This window comes from Neovison vison, chromosome 1 (assembly GCF_020171115.1).
Source record: "Neovison vison isolate M4711 chromosome 1, ASM_NN_V1, whole genome shotgun sequence".
Classification (NCBI taxonomy): Eukaryota; Metazoa; Chordata; class Mammalia; order Carnivora; family Mustelidae; genus Neogale; species Neogale vison.
In genome coordinates, this window is record NC_058091.1 from 239,401,047 (window position 1) to 239,414,141 (window position 13,095).

Genomic DNA, 13,095 nt, shown 5'->3' on the forward strand with positions numbered 1-13,095 from the left:
CGAGCAGAGAGCCCGATGTGGGACTGGATCCCAGGACTCTGGGATCATGACCTGAGCCGAAGGCAGCGGCTCAACCCACTGAGCCACCCAGGCGCCCCTTGCTGCCCTGTCTTAAAGGTCCAAGCCTCCAAGTCAGACCTCCTGGTCTGCCTTCTTTCTGGGTCTTTCTCACATCTATACCTCCCACTCCAACCCTAACCCTCAGAGACAACCCGGCCCAGGTTTCAGCTCTATTCACCTAACCCAGAGCAATGGCCTCTTTTAAGGTGCTTTCGTCTTGTCATGCCCTTACCCCCCGGAACGCCACAGAACGAGGACTTTGGCCCACTGCCCAGAGCACCCCAGTGTGGCCCCAACGATCTTTCCAGCCCTGTGTCAGTCCCGTACAGTCTGTTCTCGCCCTTCCTCTCATTCCGTCTCTCCTAGGCCGCCATCCTCCCCGACCCCTCCATCCCACCACAGTGTCCTTCCCCGCTCGGGGCTGGCTTCCAGGCCACTGCTTGGCCAACTATAGTCTTGCATAATTCCTGAAGTCTGTTAGATTGGTCTTCACATCTCATCCTCTTGCTGCATTTTCTGTGCAAGTGTGACCTCCGCAGTGGAATTGTGAGCCAGGACCAGGAGAGCGGCGATGATGTCTTCTCCGCAGGACTTAGTGAGAGCTGCTGTTGATGCAGAGTAGGCTCCATGCCACATTCTATGCCATCTCTCGAGCCCTGAAAGACCCAGGGTGTAGCTCATAATTTAGGAGACTGAAGCTCAAAGAGCTTCATTCTGCCACACGTCTAAGTGAGGATTAAGCAGAGATCTATACAATGTAAAAGTAGTTAGCAAACACTGAGACCACGAGCTCTGGGGGGCTGTGTCTCTCCTGATTGCCACTCTAGCTCAGGGCCTAACACAGTGCCTGGCTCATAGTAGGCACTTGGTAAATAATACAGAAAAGGACTTAAAACCTGCTCCAAGGCCTTTACTGACTCCCACCTGGGCACCCCCTCCCCATTCCTCCCCACCTGTCCCAAGCCCAGGAAAATGGACCGTGCTAGGGAGCCAGCATCTGTCACCTCCAGCCATAGTGAGCAGACATTCTTAGATCCACTTTGGGCTTGAGTTTGTTTAATTCAAGATTTTTCTTGGTTAGAACAGAGTGGGGGAGCACCCACTCAGTCGGTAGAACATGCAACTCTTGATCTCAGGGTTGTGAGTTTGTTGGGGGTAGAGATCACTTAATAATTTAAAAAAAAAAACAAAACCTGACAAGACCCCCAACTTAAAACTACCTTAAGGAATGTATGTATTGATTTATAAAATGGAGAAATCCAGAGGTAGAACTGGGTCCAGACACAACAGAATCCACACGGTCTGTTGTCCTCATTCTCTCCTTCTGTAAAATGGGCTTCTCCCATGTTTGAGGAGCAGATAGGGAAGAAGAGGCCATGGCCTCAGATGGCTCCCGGTTTTACACCTCCCTGTCTCCTACCCAGGGAAAAACAGACAGCTTTTGTCTGCGTCACTGACTTGATCTGTGGATCCTGCAGGGTTCATGGGCCCCACTCAACCCAGTCACTGGCCTCAGGGGATCGGGGGAGCATCCTGCCAGGCTTGCATGTGTGCAGGGTGTTGGGGGATAGAGAGCAGAGTCTGTGACTGATGGCCCTGCCCCAACTACATGAGGGCACATTTCTGAGAGGAGTGCTGGCAACAGGGGAAGGGGGCAGGGCTGTTGGACCAAAAAGCAGAGTAGCAGCCTCACTCCCGTGCTGGGCTTGGGGAAAGAGGCTGGAGAGCATTGGAAGACCCCTCAGATAGGCCGCAGCCTGGAGACATGCGGGAGCTCCTGTCAGTTCGGGAGGCGGCCAGTGGAGGTTTGCCCTGGGCACTGGAGGACTGCCCCCAGGGTTCCTTGCCTCTCCTCCCTCCAGCTCCGCAAGAGAGCAGCAGGGCTGAGCCACAGACTCCAGAGCTCTGGTCTCTTCTGAGCTCTGCAAACCTGGGAGACCTCCTATACCCGGCTTGTCCTGCCTTTCCCCAGCTGAGGCTGAGCCAAATGATCTCTAGACTAGACTCTTCCGCCCCACAAAATTCTGGGATTCTGAGTGTGATGTTGAGGTGGACATACTGTGCACCTAGCCCGCCCCCCCCCACTACACACACACCCTACCCCTTCTATTGCCCTGTTGAGCCCGTGGCTGGCCCCTATCCTTGACATTGGTCGAGGAACAGGGCCACTGTGGGGGATCAGGACACCCCCGTTGGCGGGGGTCGGGGAGAGCTTTTCCACCGGCAGAGATGCCCAGGCTCCTTGTTTACCCACGGAGCCCAGAAGACTCGCAGCAACCACACCCTGGGGAGGAGGTGGAGGGCGGGTAGCGGGCAGCTGTGCCTGCCCCCATGACTCATCCCGAGGTGGCTTGGCTTGGCCCGCCCAGGCCCCGGGGAAGCTGGTGTTACAACACTGGAGCGGCCAGCAGAGGGCATGGGAGGACGCCTCTAGGGAGCAGTGGCCGCGCGGGGTGGGGCGTGAGGGGCACGACATCGACTCACTGTGACCTTTGGCAGCCTGCTTTGGCCCTGTTCCTGAGGCTCCTGAGGCTCCTTCCCTGAATCAGAGCAGACCCTCCTTGCAGTCACAGGTCTGGCAGCTCAGGAGACACTGCCTCCCTGGTTGCCCGGGAGGAGGAGTCAGCAAAGAGTTTGCGGTACTTTGAATACAACAATCAGTTTGGGAAGTTCAGGGGTCAGGGCCGTCATTTCCTTCAAGGAGCGGAGCGCAGCGGACCTGTTTTTCCTTCGCTCGGCTCGGCTCGTATCTCAGCATGAAGGAGGTAAAGAGCGAGCGGGAGCGGGGGAGCCGGCGGAGGCACCGCGACGGGGACTTGGTGGCGGCGGCGGTGGTGGTGAAGGTGAAGCAGGAGCGCCTCAGCCCGGAAGCCGCGCCTCCCGCCCACCGCCGCCCCGATTCCTCCGGGGGTAGCGCGTCCCCGCCAGCCGGCGACCCGGGCCGTCCTGGTCACCGCGGGAACCGAGCCCGAGGAGGTAGCCGGTCCCCAGCCAAAAAGAAAAACAAGTCCTCAGGGAGAAGAAGCAAGTCTCCTCGGAGTGAGAGAAGCCGAAGCCCTCACCACTCAACAGTCAAAGTGAAGCAGGAACGTGAGGATCATACCCGGAGAGGACGGGAGGAACGGCAGCCCCGGGAATCATCAGGCCAGGAACACCGGCGAGCTAGAAACAGTGACCGCGACAGACACCGGGGCCATTCTCACCAGAGGAGAAGCTCTGATGAGAGGCCCGGGAGTGGGCAGGCTCAGGGACGGGACCGAGATGTTCAGAATCTACAGGCTCGGGACGTAGAGCGGGAGTTTTACAACGCCCGAAGACGGGAGAATGGCCAGAAGAACGAAGTTGGCGCTAGTGGTAATGAGTCTCAGGGGTCGGTTCCCCGACCTGGGGGCAACAATAAAGACAAAGAGCCACCCGCTAAAGAAAAGCCAAGCTTTGAACTCTCCGGGGCACTTCTCGAGGACACCAACACCTTCCGGGGTGTCGTCATTAAGTATAGTGAGCCCCCAGAAGCACGTATCCCCAAGAAACGATGGCGCCTCTACCCCTTTAAAAATGACGAGGTGCTTCCTGTCATGTACATCCATCGGCAGAGCGCCTACCTGTTAGGCCGGCACCGCGGCGTAGCGGACATCCCGATGGATCATCCCTCCTGCTCAAAGCAGCACGCCGTCTTTCAGTATCGGCTTGTGGAATATACCCGTGCTGATGGGACAGTTGGCCGAAGGGTGAAGCCCTACATCATTGATCTTGGCTCAGGCAATGGAACATTCTTGAACAACAAGCGCATTGAGCCACAGAGATACTATGAACTAAAGGAAAAGGATGTACTTAAATTTGGGTTCAGCAGCAGAGAGTATGTCCTGCTTCATGAGTCCTCTGACACCTCTGAAGTAGACAGGAAAGAAGATGAGGATGATGAGGTGGAGGAGGAAGTATCTGACAGCTAGCAAACTCGGAAGCAGCCCAAACTCTCGAGAGACCTTTTCTTTCTTTAAAGGTTTTGGGATTGAGTCAGAGAGCACCACGGTGCTCTCTGTTAATGCCTCTTATTGCCTTAAGTCTTTGCTCTGTTGCTGACCACCTTATGTTATAGCATAAGAAAACTGACTTCTGTTTGGTTGAACTTTTTTCTGTGGCACATCAGCCCCTTGCCTGTGGGCTTTTGTTTTCAGAACAGTCTCACCAACACATCGTGTTGCAGTAGAAGCATCGTGGCTGTCCTTGGTGCTTTCAGAACTGCTTCCTAGGAAACTACAGACCCTTGGCTCAAGGGGAATCGTGGCTTGTTCTCGTTGTACAGTTACTTTATTTATATAGGTGTTAAGCTTTGTGGACTGGGTTTGTTTTTGTTTTCTTGTTTTTGGGGCAAACTCCAATACAGAGAATCTTACTAAGCTTTGGTTGTCACCAAAACAGCCTCCATTATATACCAAAGCTTTGACCTGGTTGAGCTCTTGAGTCACAGAAGTTGATTTTGCACTTCATTTTTGGGGGGTGGGAACTTACCACATGCCCTCATTATTAACTCTTGGACTTAAACAGATGCTTTATGGGACGTGTTGAAGCTGCAGCTGGGCAGGAGGATCCTGGCTCCTGCCAGTGGGTGCTGATCTAACGTCGAGAGGCTGAAATGGGTCATGGATCGGTTTCCTGTGAGAGAATTCCGATTTCTCCATAAAGCATGTACATAACCATTTTGATCATCGTATCTGTTCACTTTTGCATTTTTATTCAAATGTTCTCTCTTTCCTTATTTGCAAAACAGTGTCGTTCATGTAGCACGGTCCTTGCTTTATTCTAACAACGTATGTATATGTGTAAAGGAGGTTGTATAGTTGACACGTTTCATCTTTTTAGAAAATGTTCAGAGAGGTTGTATTTACTTTCCCAAGGCCGGGAAGCAAGGGAGTTGCCCTGTTCCCTAATTCCTAAGAGGAATATGTGTAAGTAGCAGAGTCGTAACTACTTATATACACTGTGTGTGTGTGTGTGGTGTGGGGGGGGGTGTATACATAAAAGTGTGAGTGAAAGAGCTGCATACTGATTTTCATATGAGAATGTTTTGTGATGTAAATGTGATACTACATTATAGGCGAAGGCCTCCCTGCATTTGAATAGCAGGTTTTCATTTATATGTATTTTTGGGATAAAAAAATAATAAAATTTGTAAATATAAAAAAACAAAACAAAACAAAACAAAACGATCAGTTTGGTCCAGTGCACCTCGGACTTAGCGAAACCAGCTGCCTCATCCCCAGCTAAAAGAGAACTTGGGAGCCAGCCCAGGCCCCAGATGTCCAGCTGGACTTCCCTTTGCCCCAGAGGGGAGGCAGATTTGACCTGGGGCATCACAGGACCCCAGAAGCCCTGCAGAGGCTTCTGGGCCTGTCCCTCACCTGGGGGCTTAGAAAGGCTCGTTGTTCCGTCTCTCTCACACACACACACACCTGCTCTCTCGCTCACCTATTCAGCGAGGCCTTACTCAGAAAGACCCAGTTCGGAGCTCTGGGGAGTCATAGCCTTGGCTCCCAGCAAAGTCCCTCAAAGTTCCTGGCAGGATGCCCAAACCCAAACTCAAAGCATCTGCCTGTTCTGACCCATGAAAGAGGAAAGGCAGTTTTACCCACAGGAGAGCGGGCATACTGGGCAGGTGGCTGGGCGCCTTGATGAAGGGAGATCCCTTGATCTGGGCCTTGAAACAGAAGCGGAGGTTCCTCCCTGAGCTGTGGGTAGCTGTTGTAGCTGCCAGCAGCAGGGAGAGCGTCCCCTGGCCATCAGCTCCCCTCCTGACCCTTCCCCCATCAGAACCTTGAAAAGCTCTCGACCACCAGGATGCTAATGGCTGATAGAGGCCACCTGTATCCTTCCAGGTATTTTTAGTTTTAATTCCAATGCAATTAACGTGCATTCTATCAGTTTCAGGTGTACAGTAGAGGGAGTCAGCAATTCTTTCCCTTACCCTGTGCTCACAACAAATGCGCTTCTCATCCCCTTCACCTATTTCACCAATCCACCCATCTACCTCCCCTCTGGTCACCATCTGTTCTATAGAGTTGAGAGATTTCGGGGTTTTCTTTTTCTTTGTTCCTTGTTTTGTTTCTTAATTCCCTCAGAGTTGTGAAACCATATGGTATTTGTCTTTCTCTGGTTGTGTTATTTCACTTGGTATACACTCTAGGTCCATCTAAGTTGCAAAGGACAAGATTTTGTTATTTTTTATGGCTGAGTAATATTCCTTTCTATATCCCATCTTCTTTATCCATTCATCTATGGATGGAGACTTGGGTTGCTTCCATAGCTTGGCTATTGTAAATAATGCTGCAGTAAACACAGGGGTACACACATCATTTTTAACTAATGTTTTCATATTTGGGGGTAAATATCCAATAGTGGAATTACTGCATCATAAGAGAATTCTACTTTTAAGATTTTCATACTATTTTCCACAGCGGCTGCCCTAGTTTATAATCCCACCAACAGTGCATTTTTCCTCAACCTCACCAACACATATTGTTCCTTATGTTTTCGATTTTAGCCATTCTTTCAGGCACTTTTGAAGATTTTCTTTGAGAGAGACAGATAGTGAGAGAGAGCACAAGTGGGGAGAGGGGACAGAGGGAGAAGCAGGCGCCCCACTGAGCAGGGAGCCCATCACGGGGCTCAATCCCAGTACCCATACTTTTTGCCTTTCTGGGCCCCGGCCAAGTCCCCATGAGGACACGGCTCTGGGCAGCACAGACATCCCACCCAAGGCCCACCTTCCTTCAAGAGTCATCCCCTGGTCCCAAGGGCAGACATGTGTGTGGACGGGCCCAAGTGTACAGCTGTGGCCCCGGCCGCCATCCTCTCTGCTGTCCACTGCTCACTCAGCATGGCCAGGGGCAATCTCTGCCACCCACAGCCACGGTGTTCATCCAGCTGGGCCAAGACATCTCAGCTTTAGCCAGTGCCCACAAGAGGACCCAAACCTGTGGTCCACATCATGTTTGCCTTCGTCTGCTCATGTTAAGCCTTGGTGCTGATATGTTCTTCCATGGTGCTGATATGTTCCCTGAGGCCTTGTCCCCACACACACGGGGACTCTGGACAGGACGTCCCCTGCTCTCTTCCTGCACTCCTCCTTGGCAATGTAACTGAAGGGCAGGGCAACCTCTGGTGTCCTCCAGAGTAGCGGATTTTGTAACTCTTAGGCAGGGTCACCTCAGCGGTTTCTCTTCTCTGGCCCTTTCTTGGTTCTCTGGGTCTCCCTGACCCAGAGAGTGGGCAGACACCAGCAGAGGCCTCCGCCCCCACTGAGTGTGCACTGTGTGTTGGGAGGAGCCCTCCACACGGGTGGGACCCGGAGAGCCAAAGGAGCAGCCACAGGCAGGGTGTGGAGGGGAAGGTAGGAGCTGGCCCTGCCTGCCGGGTTTTATCAGCGAGCTCCTCAGACATATACAGAGGCCGAGCTGTGTATACACTCCCAGTCCCCGCGCTCCATCTGTCTCCCACATGTCTAAACACTGAGGGCACCAAGTGCCTGCCCTCCTCCTCCTCTCAACTTCATCCCCACAGGGAGGGGGCCGGGAGGGACTCAGTCCCCTTGAGGAGACAGGAGCAGCCCAGGTAGGGTGGCCCACCTCAGGCAGGAGGCCGCTGCTGAGGGAGGGGAGAACGTGAGAGCTCCAGAAGCTGAGGTGCTATCCAGTCTGGAGACAAGGCCTCAGGCGTTAGCTCGGGGGATGAAAACCAACCCTGGGGGCAAGACTTTTCCTTGGAAACCAGTTTCTTGAATTCCATCCCCCAGAGGAGTAGAACTGGAGTTATCAAATGAATCTGATCTGTTGGATGGGCAGTCTGGGTCAGCAGCCTGAAAGCCCCCCTCCACCCCACCCCCGCTCACACAGTGTCCACATCCCAGCTGCCCCACAGGCCTCTCTTCCCTGCCCACCTCCTGTCAAGAAACCTGACCTCCAGAATTTAGAGCCTGGGCTGTCGAAGCCTAGGGGCTCCCTTCAACAGCTGACTGGGTCGGGGAGGATGGGGCTGCCCAATGAGGGCAGCGGCAAAGAAAACCCTGGGTGCTTAGGGAGAGGGGCATAGTGGCCTTTGCAGCAGTCCTGAGAGGCTTGTGCCCTCTGGGACAAAGGAGGAACATGTGAAAGCTAGGATTCTCCTCATGCCTCACGAGATCTTAAAGAACAAGTGTCCAGAGGGGACCATTCCCCTCCAAGCCTAGCTCCCTTCCAGCCACCTCCTGGCCACCTCAAGATCCCAATCAGTGTAGAGGTCTTCTCCCTGAACCCCTGTGACCGTGTTCCCCAGAAAAGACATGATGTCTCATCCACCTATGGCGGGGAGGGCACCCAGAAAGGCAGGCAAGAACTGGGCTCTTAATTCCAGTAGAATGAGCACTTGCCACTAGCTTCTTATCTCCTCCCAAATATGGAAAATCGTCCTGACCTTTGGGGGTTTGGGTACTTTGGTCCAGAGTGCAGGGGGCAGGGTGGTGCTGGGCAAAGGGTCAGAGCTCCTGGGGGCCTACCCCTGGCCTTGCAGGTGATGGGGAGGAGCCACCAGACCTTCCCTCTCCAGCTGTTGCTGTAGTTCCTGACCTTCCAGCTATGAGATGGGCCAGGAAGGGACAGCAGAGAGGTGGTTCTTGGGGCCCAGAGGCAGTCTCAGTGGGTCACTGGCACGTGTCTCTCGTACCTCTAGTGAGTACCACTCTGTCATCCTGGTCGGGGCACGCCCGGAAGTGCAACGAGACAGCCAAGTCCTACTGCGTCAATGGAGGTGTCTGCTACTACATCGAGGGCATCAACCAGCTCTCCTGCAAGTAAGTGACCAGCGGGGGCGGGCAGGGGGCCGAGAGTAGGGCAAGAGAGGTTGGGCCAGAAGCGGAGGGCTCTAGGAAAAGTGGGCTTCGAGTCACTGACAGGAGGTCCCCAAGGGGTGTAGACAGGGAGGTGTGCCCCTCCCCCTAGTCCTTTCCGGGAATCGCAGGAGATATCAACCCTGAAGAGCTCGGGGCTTCTGCAGTGCCAGTTTCGCAGGCCCCGACCCAGCCCACCCTACCCCATCTCCCAGTGGCCGCCCTTTCACCAGCACCTTCTAGGGAGATGGAGATACGAGTCTGTGCCCTAGGCACTGGGTTCTCGCTCTCTCCCCGCCCTCCCGCTCTGTCTCCCCTCTCACTTTCTCCCCACCGCCATCTCTCAGCAACTCTCCAAACTGTGTTGATGAACATTTCCCAGGGGGTGTCTTCCCCAGCAGTGAAGACCTTGGCAGGGTCAAGCACATTTCCCAGAGCCCTGGGTAGTGGAGGGTCTGCTCTCCTTGCCTTGAGGGGAGACGAGGACTCTGCATCCAACGCTCACCCCAAAACCTGGCTGCTCTCCCTGCCTGGTGCCCAGATATGCCCTGGGTGCTTCTTGTTCCATTTCCGACCCTGGCCCCTCTCTGTGGGGGGGAAGGACCCCAGTGAGGATACCACTCTGGGTGTGGCCCAGTGGGGGGGGCAGGGTTGAGGAGAAGATCAGGCTGGGGCTTCTCTACATCCAGCAAGGCAGGGCTCCCCCCAACAGGATCTCCATCCCTATCCCCTCGGCAAACAGGGCAGCTGAGAGCCCAGCAATCCTTGAGGGCTTATTCAGGTCCAGCTGGGTCCTACTCCACAGTTGGGCCCACAGGGCCCCCCGACACACTCTCTCATGGGTGAATGAAGAGCCGCAGGGTGAGCTTGGTAAGAGCAGCACAGGTTCCAGTCAGATCAAGGAGGGGTTGGGGGGTTAAAAACTAGTTAAAAACTTTGGGTTTTCAGAGGACCCCAAGCCTAGGACCCCGGCAAGGTGCCACAGTTGCCCCATTCCCATGGCATCTGGGCAGAGGCCACCAGAGTACTGGGGGAAATTCAGAGAGGCGTTTGCCCTCCCCACGGACAAAGTCAGATTCAGCCCTTCTCAGCTCTCCTACCTCTGGGCTCCAGCTCCAGAGCTGTATCCCCCCCACACTGCCTACAGCCTTAGCCGGAGACCCCTCCACCCCCCACCGCAAGGTGATAATGAGGGGCCAGGCCTCCTAGACACTTTCCCCTCAGTGCCAGGCTGGGTGAGCCTGGACTACAAGACTCTGCCTCTTGCCCCAGCCAGCTTCCTTTGCTGGCTTCCCCCCAGCCACAACCTCCATCAGCTGCCTTCCCCTTACTGGCCTCCCCTGTGCTGAATTTCCAGGGACTGTCCCGGAAGCAAAAGAAGGTCCCCCAGGGAAGTTCTCAGCCTGGACTCAGCCCCTCCTCTCCCTTCTTCTGCCTCTAGGAGGCTGCCACATTCACGAAACCAACCCTGAGGAATATATATTCTAGCCATGAAAATGCTCTGAGCTCTCTGCAGTAGATCTATAGAAACTCATAAGGGTTCTGGTATACCTCACAGACATCACCCAGCCCTGTATGCCCCTCCCCTCTGGCTTTTACCCCCTGGCGCACACACATACACACACGTAGGCACACACCAGGCCTTTCCTCTATCCCTAGCCCCTCGGACCCTGGAACCTTGAAGGAATCCAGCAGCATCACTGAGATCAGCCCTGGCTCCGGGCAGGGAAGATTTCAGCCACCCATAATGGGTGCCGGGGCCAAGGAAGGCCATGGGGGCCCCAGGGCTCGAGTGCTAGTGTTGAGTGTGGAAAGGGGTAGGAGATGAGCTATATGGGTTTCCACAGGGTCCTGCCAGCAAGGCTGTACCCCTAGGAACCTTGGAGTCACACCCAGCTAAATTAGAGAAGCAGAGGGCAGGAGCCTCAATCATTGTGAAGATGGTGTCCCGTGGGCAACTGGGGTTCATCGCTTAGAACTTGAACTTGGTACCCCAATCCACTGCCTCCCCATTTCAACCTGCCCTAGGTCAGCCCCAGCCAGGGCTCCTGGAACCCGACTTCCCTGACTCCCTGAGCCCTCAGGGGAGAGGGGCATCCCCTGTGAGGATCACTCTCAGGAGGGCAGGTCCTCAGAGCTGTGCTGGAGAAGGACAGGGGGGAGGGGGGCAGGGCAGAACCCAGAGGCCATTCTGGGGGCGGGCGAGCTGGGAGGGAAAGGGGGGCAGGCCTCTTGGGATTCCTGATGACACCTGAACGGAATAAAAAGGAAAGAATCTAGGAACTGAAACTCACGTCTTACCATTTGTGCTGTTTGTTTACTTTTTATTTTGATTTTTTTGCATTTCCGCTTAGCTTGGATAATGAAACTAGACTGGTCAGTTTCATTCCAGTTTCTATAAAACTCAGTTTTCCTTCCTGGTTTTCTGACACTTGTTGTTGTGTATTGGTTCAGAGTCCTGCAGGGAGTGTTGGAAAGCAGGCACACTCCGTCCCTCCTGTTTTTCTGGAATTCAGAGCCAAACTAAACAGTGTCATGGATACTGAATTTTGTTTAAAAAAAAAAAACTTAGGGGGATTGGAAAATGGGGGTCCAAATCCAGGCGACTGTCCCCTGTCTGGGCGAGACAGGGGCCTCTGTACTTCTTCTCGCTGCTTTCTCCTCTTCTCTCCGTGTTTTTGTGGAGCACGGTTGGTGCGTGACTCTTGGGGACTGGTTCAGGGGATGATGACAGAACAAGACTCTTTCCAGCCCTGTGCACATACCAGCGGCATGCCTCCCTCTCCCATCCGGCTCATCCCCCCCCCACCCGCCCCACCCCATGTTCAGGCGGTTCTCCCATGCCATACCCATCTGCCTGCTCTCCTCTCCACATCTCCACCTCACCCCCTCATGAAGCCAGAGACCCTTCACCCCCTTCAGTGCCCGGGGCACACCCTCATCCTTCATCCTCCCCTTGCCCCGGGTGAGGGCAGCACACATGGCATTATCCCCAGGCTACCAAAAGGAGACTCTGAGGCCCGGGAGGTGGGTGGAAAACGGGGAGGCAGAGTCCCAACCTCTCTGTCACCCCAGAGACAGCCCATGGGCTCTCCTCTCTGCCCCTGTCTCACCTCTGCTCTTCTCCAGCCCTGGGCACAGACCTTCCCATAGTCACAGATGACTCAGGGGAGGGCTGAGAAAAATGACCTGCCACTCCTTCTTATCCATTCCCTGGGCCCCTGAAACTCAGAGGGCCCATCCCTGTGTCCATAGGAAACTACCCACTACCAGACAGCTCCTCACGTGGTGTCAGACACCCCCTCCACTGCCGCCTCGTGGTTGATAGGTTTCTGTAGCCCCCACCCCATTACCTGGTCCTGAGCACAGGGTGGCAAGCTAGAGGCTCACCCCCAGAACCTTCCCCAGGGAGGCCGCAGGCTCCTAAACGTGGCTCATTCTCAGCAGGCAGGAGTGAGGAGAGTCCAGGAGCCCGGTGGAAAGATCTAGTACCCAAACAATACTATGGGTGTCAGTCCCCCAACCCCTGCACTATGCCCATCCCCCACTGCTTTTTCTTTTGTTCAGCCAGTGGGGAAGATGCTTTCCCAGGACACAAGATTAGGACCATATTACATAAGTCCAGGGGGCGCATTTGTGTTAGACACTGTGCTCATGGTGCCAACTGGAGTTCTGTACAACTCAGTGGCCATGAAGGAAAGGAGATGATAGTTGGGTTAGTCCAGGCTGGGTGTGGGATCAGGGATGCAGGACTGGTCTCCAAGAGCCATGGGACAGCATCCCTGCTGGTCAGCAGTGGGAATGGATTTCCCCTTCGCCCCCTCCTGCCCCTGCATTACCCCCTCTCGCTCTTAAACACACACACACTCGAGCCGGGCTAATCTCATACACTGGACACAGTCAAACCTATCTCTTTCCCATTCCTCTGTGGGTTCTGAGAGTCATTTTGGCAACTTCCTGGGTCTTTACCCTCCATCCCCAAAGGTGCTGCTGCTTTGATAGTCACTTCTCCCCTCCAGCCCTCATCCCAAGTGGACAGCAGTTTGAGAGCTGAGGAAGGAGAGCTGAGCCTGACCGGAGCTGGTTGGGAAGCCTTAGCAACTACCTCCATTTTCCTGGGATGGGATGCTTAGACCAGAGTAGGGTGTACTGACAAGGTGCGAGCCGCCGCTGCCTCC

At 54.6% G+C, this 13,095-nt stretch overlaps 2 protein-coding genes across 4 annotated transcripts in view; both read left to right on the forward strand.

Annotated features, from left to right (window-relative positions):
- Positions 1-13,095, forward strand: part of NRG2 (neuregulin 2) — a 177,421-nt gene that overhangs the window by 146,725 nt on the left and 17,601 nt on the right. For all 3 annotated transcript variants that reach the window (XM_044226329.1, XM_044226331.1, XM_044226322.1), the window contains one exon: positions 8,761-8,881. In XM_044226329.1, coding sequence (XP_044082264.1) covers positions 8,761-8,881 — 121 coding nt within the window. The remainder of the gene's footprint in view (positions 1-8,760; positions 8,882-13,095) is intronic.
- LOC122890912 (smad nuclear-interacting protein 1-like) lies at positions 57-5,234 on the forward strand. Its single transcript, XM_044226356.1, has one exon. The coding sequence runs from the start codon at positions 2,817-2,819 to the stop codon at positions 4,008-4,010; it is 1,194 nt and encodes a 397-aa protein (XP_044082291.1). The 5' UTR covers positions 57-2,816; the 3' UTR covers positions 4,011-5,234.

Excerpts from the sequence above, each read along its gene's own strand:
- LOC122890912 (XM_044226356.1), top strand. The coding sequence starts at position 2,817 with ATGAAGGAGGTAAAGAGCGAGCGGGAGCGGGGGAGCCGGCGGAGGCAC.